Source organism: Sorex fumeus, unplaced genomic scaffold, assembly GCF_029834395.1.
Source record: "Sorex fumeus unplaced genomic scaffold, SorFum_2.1 ptg000110l, whole genome shotgun sequence".
Taxonomy (NCBI): Eukaryota; Metazoa; Chordata; class Mammalia; order Eulipotyphla; family Soricidae; genus Sorex; species Sorex fumeus.
In genome coordinates this window covers 2,381,613-2,395,879 of record NW_026606167.1, presented here as the reverse complement: position 1 = coordinate 2,395,879, position 14,267 = coordinate 2,381,613, and the positions used below count along the sequence as shown (strand labels likewise).

The 14,267-nt window shown below is 69.7% G+C and overlaps 6 protein-coding genes across 9 annotated transcripts; 4 read left to right on the top strand and 2 right to left on the bottom strand.

Moving 5' to 3' along the window:
• The first annotated feature begins 2,486 nt into the window (after nt 1-2,486).
• IGFALS (insulin like growth factor binding protein acid labile subunit) lies at nt 2,487-4,870 on the top strand. The gene is made up of 2 exons (XM_056135228.1): nt 2,487-2,538; nt 2,979-4,870. The coding sequence occupies exons 1-2, from the start codon at nt 2,523-2,525 to the stop codon at nt 4,754-4,756; spliced, it is 1,794 nt and encodes a 597-aa protein (XP_055991203.1). The 5' UTR covers nt 2,487-2,522; the 3' UTR covers nt 4,757-4,870.
• Nucleotides 4,871-5,129: 259 nt separating this feature from the next.
• Nucleotides 5,130-7,090, bottom strand: NUBP2 (NUBP iron-sulfur cluster assembly factor 2, cytosolic). Its single transcript, XM_056135268.1, has 7 exons — nt 6,938-7,090; nt 6,372-6,490; nt 6,099-6,297; nt 5,865-6,019; nt 5,663-5,773; nt 5,509-5,578; nt 5,130-5,399 (listed from the first exon to the last, which is right to left on the bottom strand). The coding sequence occupies exons 1-7, from the start codon at nt 6,948-6,950 to the stop codon at nt 5,254-5,256; spliced, it is 813 nt and encodes a 270-aa protein (XP_055991243.1). The 5' UTR covers nt 6,951-7,090; the 3' UTR covers nt 5,130-5,253.
• Nucleotides 7,091-7,183: 93 nt separating this feature from the next.
• SPSB3 (splA/ryanodine receptor domain and SOCS box containing 3) lies at nt 7,184-9,948 on the top strand. Of its 4 annotated transcripts, none has more exons than XM_056135243.1 (7): nt 7,184-7,405; nt 7,702-7,833; nt 8,460-8,637; nt 8,732-8,919; nt 8,992-9,094; nt 9,160-9,285; nt 9,378-9,948. In XM_056135243.1, exons 2-7 carry the CDS (start codon nt 7,714-7,716, stop codon nt 9,719-9,721), a joined length of 1,059 nt encoding a protein of 352 aa, XP_055991218.1. In that variant the 5' UTR covers nt 7,184-7,405; nt 7,702-7,713; the 3' UTR covers nt 9,722-9,948. The 4 variants fall into 4 exon arrangements, with proteins under 4 accessions (XP_055991218.1, XP_055991217.1, XP_055991215.1 ...); XM_056135240.1 differs by having other exon boundaries at nt 7,266-7,405; nt 9,031-9,094; XM_056135242.1 differs by having other exon boundaries at nt 8,732-9,094.
• Nucleotides 9,949-10,187: 239 nt separating this feature from the next.
• On the bottom strand, nt 10,188-12,229 carry EME2 (essential meiotic structure-specific endonuclease subunit 2). The gene is made up of 8 exons (XM_056135236.1): nt 11,962-12,229; nt 11,744-11,880; nt 11,435-11,524; nt 11,218-11,309; nt 10,990-11,083; nt 10,792-10,907; nt 10,519-10,708; nt 10,188-10,447 (listed from the first exon to the last, which is right to left on the bottom strand). Exons 1-8 carry the CDS (start codon nt 12,227-12,229, stop codon nt 10,262-10,264), a joined length of 1,173 nt encoding a protein of 390 aa, XP_055991211.1. The 3' UTR covers nt 10,188-10,261.
• MRPS34 (mitochondrial ribosomal protein S34) lies at nt 12,228-13,058 on the top strand. The gene is made up of 2 exons (XM_056135273.1): nt 12,228-12,548; nt 12,623-13,058. Exons 1-2 carry the CDS (start codon nt 12,228-12,230, stop codon nt 12,986-12,988), a joined length of 687 nt encoding a protein of 228 aa, XP_055991248.1. The 3' UTR covers nt 12,989-13,058.
• A 77-nt stretch (nt 13,059-13,135) lies between these two features.
• Nucleotides 13,136-14,265, top strand: NME3 (NME/NM23 nucleoside diphosphate kinase 3). The gene is made up of 5 exons (XM_056135284.1): nt 13,136-13,283; nt 13,502-13,632; nt 13,728-13,829; nt 13,914-14,026; nt 14,099-14,265. Exons 1-5 carry the CDS (start codon nt 13,238-13,240, stop codon nt 14,214-14,216), a joined length of 510 nt encoding a protein of 169 aa, XP_055991259.1. The 5' UTR covers nt 13,136-13,237; the 3' UTR covers nt 14,217-14,265.
• The last annotated feature ends 2 nt before the right edge of the window (nt 14,266-14,267 follow it).

Here is a 14,267-nt window from a genome sequence, read left to right as displayed (position 1 = left end):
GTGTGGCCGAGGGCCACAGCAACAGTATGGCAGGGAGGGACGGTCAGTGCCCACAGCTGACCCAGGTCAGGTCCCCAGAGCAATGCCAGGAGTACAGCCACGTATGACCCCAAAACTACAAACAATAAAATTAGCATTTGCTTTTCAAGACTGACGGCGGGGCTGGAGGTGGCACGCAGGGTGGGGCGTTTGTCTTGCATGCTGAGGACCCAGCTTTGACCCCCAGCACCCCATATGGTTCCCAAATTCTCCCAGGGATAGTTCTGAAGGGCACAGCTGGGAGGGCCCCTGAGCATCACTGGGTGTGGTACTCTGGGGTGGGGAGACCATGATGCCTGAGCACAGACTCTGCGTGCCAGACACCACGGTGGCTCCCGGTACCACGTGTTCCCCTGGGCACCCGGAACAACCACTGAGCCAAGAGCTGTGTGTGCCCTTGGCACTGCCAGGTGTGGCCCCCAACAGTCCAGGCATAGTCTCAGAAGGTTTTGTCACGAGAAGACAAGCCACAGACAAGGGAAAGTACCTGCATGTGTTCTCACCCTAATTCAGGAAGTCCTGTGCCCGCCACATGGTTTTGGTTTGGGGCCTCACCTGACAGTGCTCAGTGAGACTCCCAACCGCGGTGTTTGGGGCCTGACAGTGCTCAGGGAGACCCCCAACCTCAGTGTCTGGGACCGATGCCGGCCCTCTGCTTGCTGGGTCTCTCTGACTGCCCACAACCCACTCAAGTAGCTCAGCTGAGCACCGGACACGGGAACGAGGACGCAACTGGGGTGTGGCAGCACCAGCCGGAGCACCTCAGGCAAGTCCAGCTGAGACAGGAGGCAAAGTGAGCATAGCTGGGGGTCCCGGCACCGCTGAGCCTGAGGCAGACTGGGCATGGCAAACAAAGTACCGAAGAGCCTCACAGTGAAGAAGCGGGCAGCCACTGCCACCCCACACAGCCCAGGAGGACGGGACGGAGAGCGGTGTGTGCGCTGGTGCGGGCAGTGGCCGACCAGGCCGGAGGGCCCCAGGTTCCTGGGCACTCGGAGTTCTCCCTGCCTGAGATGGTCGGGCCCGGGGGCTGAGCCCTGCTTGGGATGTAGGGGTAATGGGAGGTGGGCCTGGAGGCAGCTGCAGGCCTGTTTCTCCAGGGACCAGTGCTGGCGGCCCCGCCTTAATCTCTGCAGCCTCCTAGCGGGCCTGCTGGGCAGAGCGGCAGGACAGCGAGGAGGGCGCTTGCTTGCGGCTCCCCCATAGTCCCAAGGACCTCCAGGAATAATTCCTGAGCACTGACCCAGGAATGTGAGCACTGCCAGGTGTGGCCCAAGCCCTCAAAAACAAAAACAACTCACGCCTGGGGTCCTCACTCCTTATCAGCAGCTGGCAGGGACTGGGGTGAAGCCCCCCCCCCGCACCAAGAAAAAGCCCCTATCTGCTTCGGCTGGACGGAGACCAACTGCCAGGCCGGACACAGGGCTGAGCACATGGCACCGGCATGAGCACCAGGTTCACCCCCGTCTGTGGACCCCCATGTCCCTACCCAGCTGCACGTGCCAGAGCAACAGGGCTGGCTGCTGGGTGTGGCCTCCCACCCCCCAACAGTCCGTGCTCCCTCTCAGAGCCGGGAGCTCCTGGCCCAGTGCTCTGGAGACGCTACGGGTGCGGGGATGAGCCAGGGGCCCTGAGCACAGCAAGCACCCACCCTCCCGGCCACTCCTCTGGCCCCGGGGTCACACCATCAGAGATGCCTGACAGTCCATTAGGCGGAAGGGCTCTGCTGAGGGCTGCTCCAGATCTGGCACTCCCCCCCATACATACCCCGCCTACCCACTGGGCTGGATGCGCCCCTCCCGTGCCCCTGCCCCCACCGGGAGTGGCATGGACCCGAGAGTCAGGCAGGCCCAGGAGCCGCAGGCCAGGAGGGGCCCCTTCAAGGCCACACAGCAGGGAGGCGGCAGGATGGGCAACTGCGCCCGCCCCCCCATCCCCCGCCCCTAGCGGGCCAGGTGCTGAGTCGGCAGCCACAGCCACGGGCGGGTGGACTTTCTCCCTGTGGATCTATAATTCTCAGAAGAGTCTGCAGCTTCCCTGGAACAGCAACCCAGAGGGAGGGGCATGGTGCCTGCGGCCTGGCTGGGCAGAGCAGGGGGCCCTGGAGGGGTCAGGAGCCGGCAGGTGGCAGGCCCACATGGAGCCCCTGGAAAGGCTGGCGTGGGCTTTCCTTGAAGAGGGCACACGCAGGAGTTGGCTTGGGAAATGGGGGGTGGGGGAGGGCACGGCAGGCCGCTGCCAACCTCCAAGGCTGCTGGGGCTGGCCAGGGGACCCGCCCCCGCTGGCCACCTCAGGAGCTTTTCGCAGACAGGCCAGTGGGGGCTGAGAACTGTCTCTTGGCCACCCGCGCCGCAGGCCGGCCCGACATGAGGGGGTTAAGGGCATGGAGCCAGCAGGGCGGGTGCCCAGAGTGGGGCCGGCAGGAGGCGGCGCCTGAGACCAGCAAACGTGCCCGCTTGGCTGCCCGCGTCCACTGCACACGATGGCCCTGGGGAAAGGTGAGGTGTCCACTCCTACGGTAGGGAGCAGTCTGGGAGCCGGGATAGAAGGCGGGGAGGGGCGGAGGGTCCCCTACTCTCAGCACCCAGGAGGGCTGGACCTGCTGGCGACCCTGAGCTGAGCCCTGGGTGGAAGTCTGGCCCCCCCGAATACTGAGGGCCCCCACCCAGCTCTCCCTACCTGTGCCCCCCACCCCCGTTCCCCTGCACCTGGGGTGCCCCAGTTCTCCCCATGCCAGCTGAGGCCGGAGGCAGGCCGCTCTCCAGACCGCTCCTCTTCAAGGCTCCCCACAGCCTGCTCTGTGCCCCTGACCCGGACTCATAGGGAAGGTGGTCTTGTCCCTTTGGTGGTGCTGGTTCTGCGGGTCGGCTAGGTGTGGCGTGCGCGTGGGCTGAGGCTGGCCAGGTCCCGCCTCTGGCTTACCCCCTTGTGCTGGCAGGAGGCCCAGCCCTGCTGCTGCTGCTGCTTGGGGCCGCGTGCAGCCCGCAGGCCGAGGAGCCAGGGGACACCGAGGCCCCGCCCTGCCCTGCCGTCTGCAGCTGCGGCGTCGAGGATGGCATGGACGGGCTCAGCGTCTTCTGCAACTCTCGAAACCTCACGCGGCCACCTGCCGGCATCCCGGCCGCTGCCAGGGCCCTGTGGCTGGACGGCAACAACCTGTCATCCCTGCCGGCCGCGGCCCTGGGGAACCTGTCAGGCCTCGGCTTCCTGGGCCTGCAGGATTGCGGCCTGCGCAGCCTGGAGCCGCGGGCACTGTGGGGTCTGAGCGCCCTGCGGCACCTGCACCTGGAGCGCAACCAGCTGTGTAGCCTGGGGGCACGCATCTTCCAGCACACGCCGGTCCTGGTCTCGCTCAGCCTTGACCACAACCTGCTGGTCCGGCTGGACCCCACCGCCCTCCACGGCCTGCCCGACCTCTGGGACCTCAACCTGGGCTGGAACCGCCTGGCGGCGCTGCCCGATGCGGCTTTCCGGGGCCTGGGCGGCCTGCGCGAGCTGGTGCTGGCCCACAACCAGCTGCCCTATGTGCAGCCCGCGTTGCTCACCGACCTCGGCGCCCTGCGCCAGCTGCACCTAGGCACCAACTTGCTGCGCAGTGTCAGGGCTGACGTCTTCACGCAGCTGCCGCGGCTGCACAAGCTGCTCCTGGACCACAACCAGATCTCGGTCGTGGCCCCGGGCGCCTTCCTGGGCATGAAGGCACTGCGCTGGCTGGACCTGTCCCACAACCGCCTCGCCAGCCTCCCTGACGAGCCCTTCGCGGGCCTGCTAGGCCTGCGCGTGCTGCGCCTGACCCACAATGGTCTGGCCAGCCTGCGGCCCCTCACCTTCAAGGACCTGCATCTCCTGGAGGAGCTGCAGCTCAGCCACAACCGCCTCCGGCAGCTGCCTGAACGCGCCTTCGAGGGCCTGGGCCGGCTGCAGGTGCTGGCGCTGGACAGCAACCAGCTGCAGGAGCTCAAGGCGGGCGCCTTCGTCGGCCTTCCCAGCCTGGCCGTGCTGAACCTGTCAGGGAACTGCCTGCAGCAGCTGGCCGAGCGCACCTTTCGCGGCCTGGGCATGTTGCACAGCCTGCACCTGGAGGCCAGCTGCCTGGGTCGCGTGCGCAGACACACCTTTGCCGGCCTCTCGGGGCTGCGCCGCCTGTCTCTCCGCGCCAGCGGCATCGCGGCGCTGGACGCGCAGAGCCTGGCCGAGCTGCACGCGCTGCAGGAGCTGGACCTCTCGGCCAACCGGCTGGAGCAGCTGCCCGCGCGCCTCTTCCAGGGCCTAGGGCAGCTGCAGTACCTGCTCCTGGCAGGCAACCGGCTGGGGGCGCTGCCGCCTGATGCGCTGCGGCCCCTGCCGCGCCTCTTCTGGCTGGACCTGGCACACAACCAGCTGCAAGCGCTGCCCGAGGCTTTGCTGGCGCCGCTCGGTGCGCTGCGCTTCCTGAGCGTGCGTAACAACTCGCTGGGCACCCTGGTGCCGCCCTCGGGCCTGGAGCACCTCTGGCTGCAGGGCAACCCCTGGGCATGCGGCTGCCGCCTCCAGCCCCTGCGCCGCCTGGCGCTGCAGCGGCCTGGCGTGGTGCCACGTTCCGTGCGCGCCGCAGGCGACGGGGATGAGGGCTCGGGCCTTACCCATACCTACAACAACATCACCTGTGCCAGCCCCCCCGCCATCGCGGGCCTCGACCTGCGCGACCTCCCAGAAAACCATTTTGCTTCCTGCTGACTTGGGAAGGGGCTGGGGGCACCCGCAGGGTCCTGCTGGGGGTGCGGTACAGCCGGGATTCTGGGCGCTGAATGTGGGGGGGTGCACAGCGCCTCCCCAGCCCACATCAATTAAAGCTGTCAACCAATGTGAGGCTATGGTGCCCTGTGGGGGTCTGGCCCGTGCTGGGACTACAGCTGAGCTCCCGGGACCCCTCTGTCCAGCAGCTGCCTGGGCTGCCCCCCACAAGCTTGGGAAGGCATGGCCCCGGCTTCTCCGCAGCCCCAGATACCCTAATGCTCACCCGAGCGGCAGGGAGCAGCCAGGTGGCCCAGAGCAGAAGAACTAGAGGCAGACGCAGCACATGAGGATCCATTTAATTGGCTCCACAGAGTTTCTGGTGCTGCCAGGCCCACACACTGTCCCCTGTCTCCTGTCCATCTGGGACACAGCACAGGCAGGTGGGTGGCCGAGAGCACCAGGAGTGGGCTCCTCAAACAGTGCTCAGCTGCGCCTGGTCATGAGCACACAATGGGCATTCGGTCGAGAATCTGGCGGGCGATGGAAGAGAGCGCAGGGAAGGCGGGGCTGTCGGGGAAGTCCCGCAGGAAGTCGCCCCCTTCCTCCAGGCTCCTTGAGAGCTGAGGGTCCAGGGGCACGGCCCCTGCAGAGATACAGACCTGCGGTGAGACCGTCTGACGGAGGCCAGGCCCTCAGCCCACCCAGGAGACGAGCGACCAAGTGGCTTGGGAAGGGGGCGCAAGGCCACTCACCCAGGAAGGGGACCCCTGCGAGCCCAGCCAGCTCCTCCCCTCCTCCCTGAGAGAAGACGTTGGTGCACTCCTGGAAGAGACCAGAGGGAGGCGCTGGGTGGGCTGGGGGTGCGGCAGCAGAGCCCACCCTCCGGCCTCACCTCTCCGGCCTCACCGAGCAATGTGGGCAGACAAAGCCGCTCATGTTCTCCACGACCCCCAGCACCCGCAGCCCGGTCTTCCTGCAGAAAGTCAGCTCCCGCCGCACGTCCCCCACGGACACTGCCTGGACAGAGACCAACGGGCAGGCCCCGACAACTCAGCCAGGGGAGGAGGCTGCAGCCGCCCGGGGGGAATCAGAGGAAGCGGACCAGTACCTGGGGTGTAGTAATCACGAGGGCGCTCAGGGGGCTGTAGGGGCGCAGCGCCTCCACGGCGGCCATGTGCTCATCCGAGGTGCCGGGCGGCGTGTCCACGAGCAGGAAGTCCAGGGGGCCCCAGGCCACATCCCGCACAAACTGCTTGATCAGCGCTGGGAGACCCCGGGAGAGTATGAGAGTGGCCCTAGCGGCAGGCCGGGCCCCCTGCCTGGCCCCTGCCGCCCAAGTTACCATTCTTCTTGGGGCCGCGCCACACCAGGGCCTCATCGGGCTGCTCCAGCAAGAATCCCACGGACATGAGCGACAGGTTCTGCTCGGCGTCGGCAAAGACTGGCACCCAGCCACCATCACACTGGTGCACGGCCCGGCCCTGCGCGCGCAGCATGCGGGGAATGCTGGGGCCGCACAGGTCCACGTCCAGGAGCCCCACCTGCCGGCAAGAGACAGTGCGGCTGCCTGGGGGCCCGGCGGGTGGCGCGCGCGGGCGGCCCGGGGGACACGCACCTTTTTACCTGCGTGGCGCAGGGCCAGCGCCAGCTCTGCGGACAGGGTGCTCTTGCCGACACCCCCCTTTCCCGAAAGGACGAGAATGACTTGCGGGGTTCCGGACAGGCCTCCGGGCTCTAGTGGAGAGAGGGCGAGGTGTGGCTCACCCCGGGAATGAGGGACGCTGACCCTGCCCACGCCGCCAGGAAGCTGGGCCAGGGCTGCCCGCCTAGGACACGCCACTCCGGGTTCCGCCAACCCCCCCACAGCCGGGCCCTCCCCCTCCAAAGGGCATGCAATGGCCCGGGACAAATCGGGACTAGACACTGGCCCCTTCACGCCCACAGCTGAGCCCATCTCAGGGGCTAGTCACGGGTGTCCAGCCCCTCGCGGCGCAAACACCACGCACGACACGGAGTCACCAAGTCGCTTTAATGCTACGCGACGGGGGCCGGGGAGACACACGAGCCTCGCGTCTTTCCTGGCGCTGCGTTCCCACCGCAAAAGGTGGCCAGGGTCTGGCCCGCGTCGACGCGCGCGCTGGCCGCTCGCACACGCAGGAACGGCCCGCGCAGCACACTCACCCGCCGCCGCCATCCCGCCGCTCCCGCCCGGCCCGGCCGAGAGCGGAGCCTACGGACCAATAGGCGGCAGTCCCGCCCCCCGACCGCCACTGATTGGCCAGTTCCCACGCCCCTCAGCTGATGGGCTCGCCGGATGGGAGACGCGGGTTCCGGCGTGGGCGGCCGCTCCCCAGCCGCTCTCGCTTCCGTGTCCGCCCATGCCCGACACGCTCCTCCGACGTCCAATGGGAGTGCGGGCCCTGAGCCGACGGCCTTACAGACAGCCAATGGAGGCACGGCGTGAGGACTGACGCGCCCGACAGCCTCTCGGCAGCGGGGCGCCGCCGAGGGGCCCGCCCACCCGCCGAAGCCCCGGGCCGGGCGCGGCGGCGGGGCCAATGCGGCGCGGGGGGCGGGGATTGTTTACGTCTCGGCCGGGGCGGAAAGTGGGTCACGGCGGGGCCGGCGGAGCGCGGGCGGCGGCTGCAGGTGAGCGGCAGCGGCCTAAGTCCGCACTCGACGCCCGGCCGCCCGGGCCGCGCCGCGCCGACCTTGCGGGCCGGCCGGCGGCGGGCCCGGCGCGCCTTTGTTCGCGAGGCCCGGCGGCCCCGCCACGCCTCCCAGGGCCGGCGGGCGCGGGCGGGGGCCTCGGCCATTCATTCGCGTCACGTGCGCCGCGGGGGCGCGGGCGGGGCCCGCGGGAAGGTTCCGAGCCGGGCAGGCGGGGCGCACGGGGGCGTGCCGCGGAGGCGCCGCCCGAGACCTCGCGTGCCGTGTCCCTCCAGATTCTGCCCGCCATGGCCAGGCGGCCCCGGAGCAGCAGGGCCTGGAGGTTCGTCCTGAGCGCAGCCCGCCGGGACGCAGATGCCCGTTCGGCGGCGGGGGCCGCCAGCTGGGGCTGTGACTCCGACGGGCAGGTAGGTGAGGCCAGCCGGGTCGGTGGGGAGGGCCACGGACGCCTGAAGGGCGAGGCCTGCGGCCTTGGGACAGTTCCCGCCATGACCCCGTTCCCGGGGAGACGTCCCCGCGACCAGCCCATCCAGGGGTGCACCTCTGGGCCTCCATGGGCCACCAGCTGGCCCCCTGGGGAGTGTCCCCTGGGAGCTGGGTTTCCTAAGGGCACCCCCAAAGAGGTACTCGGAACCCACAGAATCTGTCAGGTCATCAGAGGTGACCTGCATTCCCGCCCGCCTCTAGTGCTACGAGCTCGTGGCGAGCAGCTTGACGCCATATCCAGTCACCTCCTGGGCAGGAAGCTGTGGGTGGGCTTGGTCTGGCAGGCACGCCTCTTTCTGGCAGGCAGAGGACACTGGTCAGCCCAGATCAGCTACCCTCTTCTCTCCAGGCCCTTGACCCTGGGCTGGGATAAGACCAGGGCCCAGAGTGGAAGTACCTGTGTATCTACTTGTGGTTCCCAGGCTGCCCAACTCAGGACTCCTGGGCACAGTGGAATGAAGGGGGGTGTCCCCAGAGGACGGCCTGGCACACCCTTACCCTGTTTTCCGGGGACTCCTGCTGAGGGTGACCACCCCTTCCTCGCCAGCACAGCGACCCGGACTCAGAGACAGAGTGCACTGCCCTGCCGCCTGCCATCCCCAGTGCAGTGCCAGTGACCGGCGAGTCCTTCTGTGGATGTGAGGGCCAGAGCGAGGCTGCCTTCTGCAGTGGCCTGCATGGTGCCCACCGGGGCAAGGACTGCCGCTGTGGGGAGGAGGATGAGCGTGCGTGCATGGGGCACTGTGGGGCAGGTGGTGCGGGTGGGACCTGGCCCTGGCGCACTCGCCTGGCACACAGCTCCTGCCGGCTCCCCCGCAGATTTTGACTGGGTGTGGGATGCTGGGAACAAGTCTTCTGCCACACGGCTAAGCTGTGACAACCGCAAGGTGAGTTTCCACGTGGAGTACAGCTGTGGGACCGCCGCTGTGCGGGGTACCAAGGAGCTGGGCGATGGCCAGCACTTCTGGGAGATCAAGATGACTTCACCGGTGTACGGCACAGACATGGTGAGTGGCGGGCAGAGCACGGGGAGGGGAGGGGGGCTGCCGGCCACCTCTGCCCGGCCCCCTCGTTCCCAGATGGTGGGCATCGGGACGTCGGCCGTGGACCTGGACCAGTACCAGCACACTTTCTGCAGCCTGCTGGGCAGGGACGCAGACAGCTGGGGCCTCTCCTACACAGGTGCGCTCTCGGCAGGGAGGGGTGGGGGAGGGGCGGCTTTGGCTCACTGCCCCTCGTGCCCCCAGGTCTCCTCCACCACAAGGGTGACAAGACCAGCTTCTCCTCGAGGTTTGGCCAGGGCTCCATCATCGGGGTGCACCTGGACACGTGGCATGGGACCCTGACCTTCTTTAAGAACAGGAAGTGTATAGGTAAGGAGCCCCAACATGGACGCTGAGCAGGGGGTGGGTGGGGCAGGTGCCCCCAGGCTCAGGCCGGGCTCCCCCCCCCCCCCCCCCCCCAGGAGTGGCAGCCACAAAGCTGCAGAACCGCAAGTTCTACCCCATGGTCTGCTCCACGGCGGCCAAGAGCAGCATGAAGGTGATCCGCGCCTGTGCCAGCGCCACATCCCTGCAGTACCTGTGCTGCTACCGCCTGCGCCAGCTGCGGCCCAGCTCCAGGGACACATTGGAGGGCCTGCCACTGCCACCTGGCCTCAAGCAGCTGCTGCACCACAAGCTGGGCTGGGTGCTCAGCATGAGCTGCAGCCGCCACCTGTCCCCAGTCTCGGCCCCCTCCAAGGCCGCCTCTAGCAGCCCCGAACCCAGGCGCTGCCAGCGGAAGCGCTGCCGACGGACCGAGCAGTGAAGGTGGGGGGCGGGCGCGGGGGACGCTCTTCCTTCTGGCCGCAGGAAGACGGTCAGTCTGGGCTGCCTCTGCCTGCTGAGGTTGGGGCAGGCCAGGCTGGTGTCACAGGCCCAGGACCCTGAGCCCAGCTGCTGTGTGCTGGTGAGACACTGGGCACCAGGACACCAGGGTACCTGCCCCGGGAAGGCCAGTGCCCCGGCTGCCACCACAAGTCTCTTAACTCCTTTGCATGCTGTTGGCTGTTTTCCTTCTATCACACTGAAGTGATGGGAATAAACGCCATGTTTGCGTCAAAGCCTGTGCTGTGGTCAAGCTGGAGGGGAGCAGGCTGGTGTTGGCTGCCCCTTCTAAACTATTTGTGCTGGCATAGCTGAGTCACTTCTGAACTTGAAAGAACCCCCCTCCCCCCAGCCCTTGTGTGAACAGACCATCCCTCTGCCCCCGCTGCTGGCCTGCCTGGCATCACCCTCCCCATGGCGAGTGAACATAGCCGGTCCCAGTGCTCAGGGGTCTGCTAGGAGCCAGGGCACAGGGGCATGGTCAGGAGCCCAGGTCCAGCAGGAGGTCGGGCTGGGTTGTGGTGAAGAAGAGGAAGATGCGGCGGGCAAGGTCTGGCCCCACTCTGCGGGCCCGCATGCCCTCGTCCTTGGTGTCCTCGTCCACCTTCACGGGGAGGTCGGCCAGGAGGCCCAGGCGCTCTTGCTCTGTGCTGCAGGCCGCAAACGCCTAGGAGGGCTCAAGTGAGGAGGGGGGGCGGCCCACCCTCCACCTGCACCCAGAAGGCAGGCCCAGCTCACCTGCTGCAGGAGGCGGGGAGAGGGGAAGGTGCTGACCACTGCCTCAGCCACGGGCTGGCTGACCCGGTTGAACTGTGTGATCTGCCGCCGCCAGGCCCCCAGCAACCCTGAGCCGTCTCTGGCCACGCGCTCACCCGCAGCCCAGCGCCCGGCGGTACAGAAGGGGAAGGCCTGCACCTCCCGTTGCTGCCTACGGTGGACAGGGCCAGCAGCCTGTAAGAGCTTCTCCCTTTCTGCCGGGGAAGGCACCAGCCTTGGGAGAGGGGAACTCACTTATATGGGCGCTGGGCCAGGGCTTTGGTGATAGCGCACACGTGTTGAGACAGCTCATGCCAGGAGGCCACCAGCAGCACGTTCATGTCTGCCCAGAGCTGCAGGAGCACCAGGGCCTGTGGGGAGGGCAGCTATGGCGGGGGGGCCAACAGGGCCCTCTGCCGGACCCACGGCAGGAACAGGCCCCCGGGTCCTCACCTCCTCCACCTCAGGCCAACCCACTACCAGGCCGGCAGCAGCTGCCTCCAGGTTCTCTGGCTGCTGTGTCTCCCGCACGCGGGGCTGGCAGGACCTGCACAGAGGATGGTGGCGCTCCAACTCCCCGTGCCTAAGCCCCTCCTTCCCCGGCATCTCCCAGAGAAGGGCACAGCAGCTTCCCCTGCCCCAGGCCCGCCAGGCTGGCATGGGTGACCGCTGGAAGGTTACCACAGGTGCTCATCCAGCCCGATGACAGCCAGGTGGGGCGGGGCAGGGCCGTCGGGGCAGAGCCAGGGCACTGAGCAGCTTTGGCCGTGGATCTGCAACCAAGAGGGCTCATGTATGCCCTGCCCACTCACACCGCACAGGACCCAGCACTGGAGACACTGCTCCTTGGGCACTGGGGCCTGGCAGCCCACAGGAGCTGCAGCCACGCCCCCAGCACCTGGGTGAGCTGCCGAACGCCCCGCAGGAACTCCTCAGGCTCCAGGAGCTGCAGCACATCCTGCTCCTCTGAGGCCCACCCGGAAGGCACCTGTGGGCAGATGGGCACAGAACCATCCTCACATGGGTGTGTGTGTGTGGGGGGGCGTTGGCCCCATGAGGCGCCAAGACCACTAGCCACATGTCCAGAGGCCTCGACCTGCCAAGAGCACAAGCCAGGCTGGCAGTGCGTGTGGGGTACCCACTCCCGGTGCCCACGGGACAAGTGCGGAATTCCAGCACCTGCCTCCGCGAGGGTCCGGACACTCACGCTCTGGGGACACGGGTCCGTCTGGGAGTTGCTCCACCGGAGGCTGCGCGCCTGGCGCTGGGGCTCCACGAGACACTCGCAGCCCAGCGCACCCAGCGCCTCCAGCAAGAGCTGGGCACCGGCGTCCTCCAGAACAGCTGGGCGGGGGAGAGAGGTCAGCTTGCTCCGCCCCGGAGTGGCTCCGGGGGGCCCCCGGCCGCCGGCCCCGGCTCCCGCACCTGGATCCACGCACACGGTCAGGCGGCGCAGGGCCACGTCGGGGCGCGGCGGCCGCGGGGCCTCGGCCGGGGCGCGGGCTCCGGGGGCGTCCTCGGGCTCTGAGTCCGAGATCTCCCAGGTCGGGGCGCGCCGCCGGCCCCGGGCCCCGCGCGCGCTCGCCGCCCCGCCGGCCCCTCTCGCCGCCAGGGCCGCAGAGCCTCGAGCGCGGGGCGGAGGCACCGGGGCCGCTTCCGGCGCGGCGGCGACTTCCGGGCACGGACGGGCCATGGCGCGGGGCAAGGCGCGGCCGCGGCTCCTAGCCGAGCTCGCCCGCCGCGTGCGCGCCCTGCGGGAGCAGCGGGAGCGGCCGCGCGACGCGCAGCGCTACGCCCTGGACGCGGACACGCTGGCGCGGCCGCTGTCCGGCCGCCGGCTGCCCCCGCGAGCCTGGGCCGACGCGCGCCGCGAGAGCCGCCTGCTGCCGCTGCTCAGCCGCCTGCCGCTCTTCGGCCTGGGCCGCCTGGTCACGCGCAAGTCCTGGCTGTGGAGGCACGACGAGCCGTGCTACTGGCGCCTGACGCGCGTGCGGCCCGACTTCACGGCGCAGGTGCGCCCCGGCCCCGCCCGCCCGCCCGCCCGGCGGCCGCCCGCGAGCTCACCGCCTCTCCGCTTGCTTTGCAGGACCTGGACCACGGGCAGGCCTGGGGCGTCCTGACCTTCAAGGGAGAGACGGAGCCGGAGCCCCGCGAGATCGCGCAGGCCATGTATCACGACTGGCGGCTGGTGCCCAGGCACGAGGAGGCGGCCTTCACCGCGCCCGCGCCCGCGCCGGCCCGCGGGCCCCGAGCCGTGCCCTACCCGCCGCTGCTGCGGGCCATGATCCTCGCCGAGCGCCGCAAGAACGGGGACGGCAGCGCCGCCGAGCCGGAGCTGCAGCTGGCAGGCGCGCACGGAGCGCCCTGGGACTACCCCGCGCGCACGGACGGCAGCAGGCCGCGGCCGCCCCCCGCCCGGCCCGGGACCGGCGCCTCTGGGCGCGGAGGCTGACGCCGGCCGCCGCCTCCCCCGGTTCGCCCCAGCCCCGGCGGCAGCCGGGCCAATAAAGAACTCCGACCGAGCTGGACTGTGGCTTCTCTGCGCGCGGCCGTGGGACGCCTGTGGCCGGTGGGGGGCGGGCAGGACCGGCCCGGGTGGACGGAGATCTGGGGTGCACGTGGGGGGCGGGCCCCGCGCGCGCCGGATCGGCCGCGTCCCCTTTAAGCGCAGGCCCCGCCCCGCGCGCCCGGCGCCGCCATCATGATCTGTCTGGTGCTGGCGGTCTTCGCCAGCCTCTTTCCGGCGGGTGGGCGCGCGGGGGGCGCGAGGGCGCTCGCGGAGTGGGTGGGGGCGGGGGCGCGCGGGCCCAGGCGCGGGCGTCCCAGGTCGGGGGTGGGGGCCGGGGGTCGCGGGTGGCCCGCGGCAGGGGGCGGGAGCGCGCGGGGCGGGGCCGGGATCGGGCTAGCGGGGCGGCCTGCCCGGCGGACCTCGCGGCCCCGCTGACCCCGCCGGCCCCGCCCGCAGCCCGCAGCGGCGCGCACGAGCGCACCTTCGTGGCCGTGAAGCCCGACGGCGTGCAGCGGCGGCTGGTGGGCGAGGTGCTGCGGCGCTTCGAGCGAAAGGGCTTCCAACTGGTGGCGCTCAAGCTGCTGCAGGTGAGCGGCCGGGGGCGCGGCGGGGCGGGGTGCGGGCGGGGACACGGCGGGGGGCACGGCGGTGGCACCGACGCCCGTGTCCTGCCCTCCCGCAGGCGTCCGAGGAGCTGCTCCGCGAGCACTACGCCGAGCTGCGCGGACGCCCCTTCTTCGGCCGCCTGGTCAAGTACATGGGCTCGGGCCCCGTCGTAGCCATGGTCGGTGTCGGGGCCTGGGGGGCGGGCGGGGCGGCCCTGCCTGCGCTGACCCCCCCCCCCCCCCCCCCCGCGCGCACTCCCCAGGTGTGGCAGGGGCTGGATGTCGTGCGTGCCTCCCGGGCTCTCATCGGGGCCACGGACCCGGCCGAGGCGCTGCCCGGCACCATCCGCGGGGATCTCTGCGTGGAGATTGGCAAGTAAGGCCGTTGGGCGGGAGGCGGGCGGACCCCACTCGGGCCCTGCTCAGCGACCCTCCCTCCCCCGCGCAGGAATGTGATCCACGGCAGCGACTCGGTGGAGAGCGCCCGGCGTGAGATCGCGCTCTGGTTCCGCAGTGACGAGCTGCTGTGCTGGGAGGACAGCGCCGGGCACTGGCTGTACGAGTAGGCGGCAGGACCCCCAATTCCCGCGTCCCCAAATAAAGCAGAGGCCTGGGCC

Excerpts from the sequence above, each read along its gene's own strand:
- NUBP2 (XM_056135268.1), bottom strand. Across the intron at positions 6,298-6,371 it reads TGCGCCACGCAGGTAAAAAG|GTGGGGCTCCTGGACGTGGA; the intron begins GTGCGTGTCCCC and ends TCTTGCCGGCAG. Across the intron at positions 6,020-6,098 it reads GCGCGGCCCCAAGAAGAATG|CGCTGATCAAGCAGTTTGTG; the intron begins GTAACTTGGGCG and ends GGGGTCTCCCAG.
- SPSB3 (XM_056135242.1), top strand. The coding sequence starts at position 7,714 with ATGGCCAGGCGGCCCCGGAGCAGCAGGGCCTGGAGGTTCGTCCTGAGC. Across the intron at positions 9,095-9,159 it reads CTGGGGCCTCTCCTACACAG|GTCTCCTCCACCACAAGGGT; the intron begins GTGCGCTCTCGG and ends TCGTGCCCCCAG. Across the intron at positions 9,286-9,377 it reads TAAGAACAGGAAGTGTATAG|GAGTGGCAGCCACAAAGCTG; the intron begins GTAAGGAGCCCC and ends CCCCCCCCCCAG.
- MRPS34 (XM_056135273.1), top strand. The coding sequence starts at position 12,228 with ATGGCGCGGGGCAAGGCGCGGCCGCGGCTCCTAGCCGAGCTCGCCCGC. Across the intron at positions 12,549-12,622 it reads GGCCCGACTTCACGGCGCAG|GACCTGGACCACGGGCAGGC; the intron begins GTGCGCCCCGGC and ends CTTGCTTTGCAG.
- EME2 (XM_056135236.1), bottom strand. The coding sequence starts at position 12,229 with ATGGCCCGTCCGTGCCCGGAAGTCGCCGCCGCGCCGGAAGCGGCCCCG. Across the intron at positions 11,310-11,434 it reads GCGTTCGGCAGCTCACCCAG|ATCCACGGCCAAAGCTGCTC; the intron begins GTGCTGGGGGCG and ends TCTTGGTTGCAG. Across the intron at positions 10,908-10,989 it reads GTTGGCCTGAGGTGGAGGAG|GCCCTGGTGCTCCTGCAGCT; the intron begins GTGAGGACCCGG and ends CCCTCCCCACAG.
- NME3 (XM_056135284.1), top strand. The coding sequence starts at position 13,238 with ATGATCTGTCTGGTGCTGGCGGTCTTCGCCAGCCTCTTTCCGGCGG. Across the intron at positions 13,284-13,501 it reads CGCCAGCCTCTTTCCGGCGG|CCCGCAGCGGCGCGCACGAG; the intron begins GTGGGCGCGCGG and ends CCCCGCCCGCAG. Across the intron at positions 14,027-14,098 it reads CTCTGCGTGGAGATTGGCAA|GAATGTGATCCACGGCAGCG; the intron begins GTAAGGCCGTTG and ends TCCCCCGCGCAG.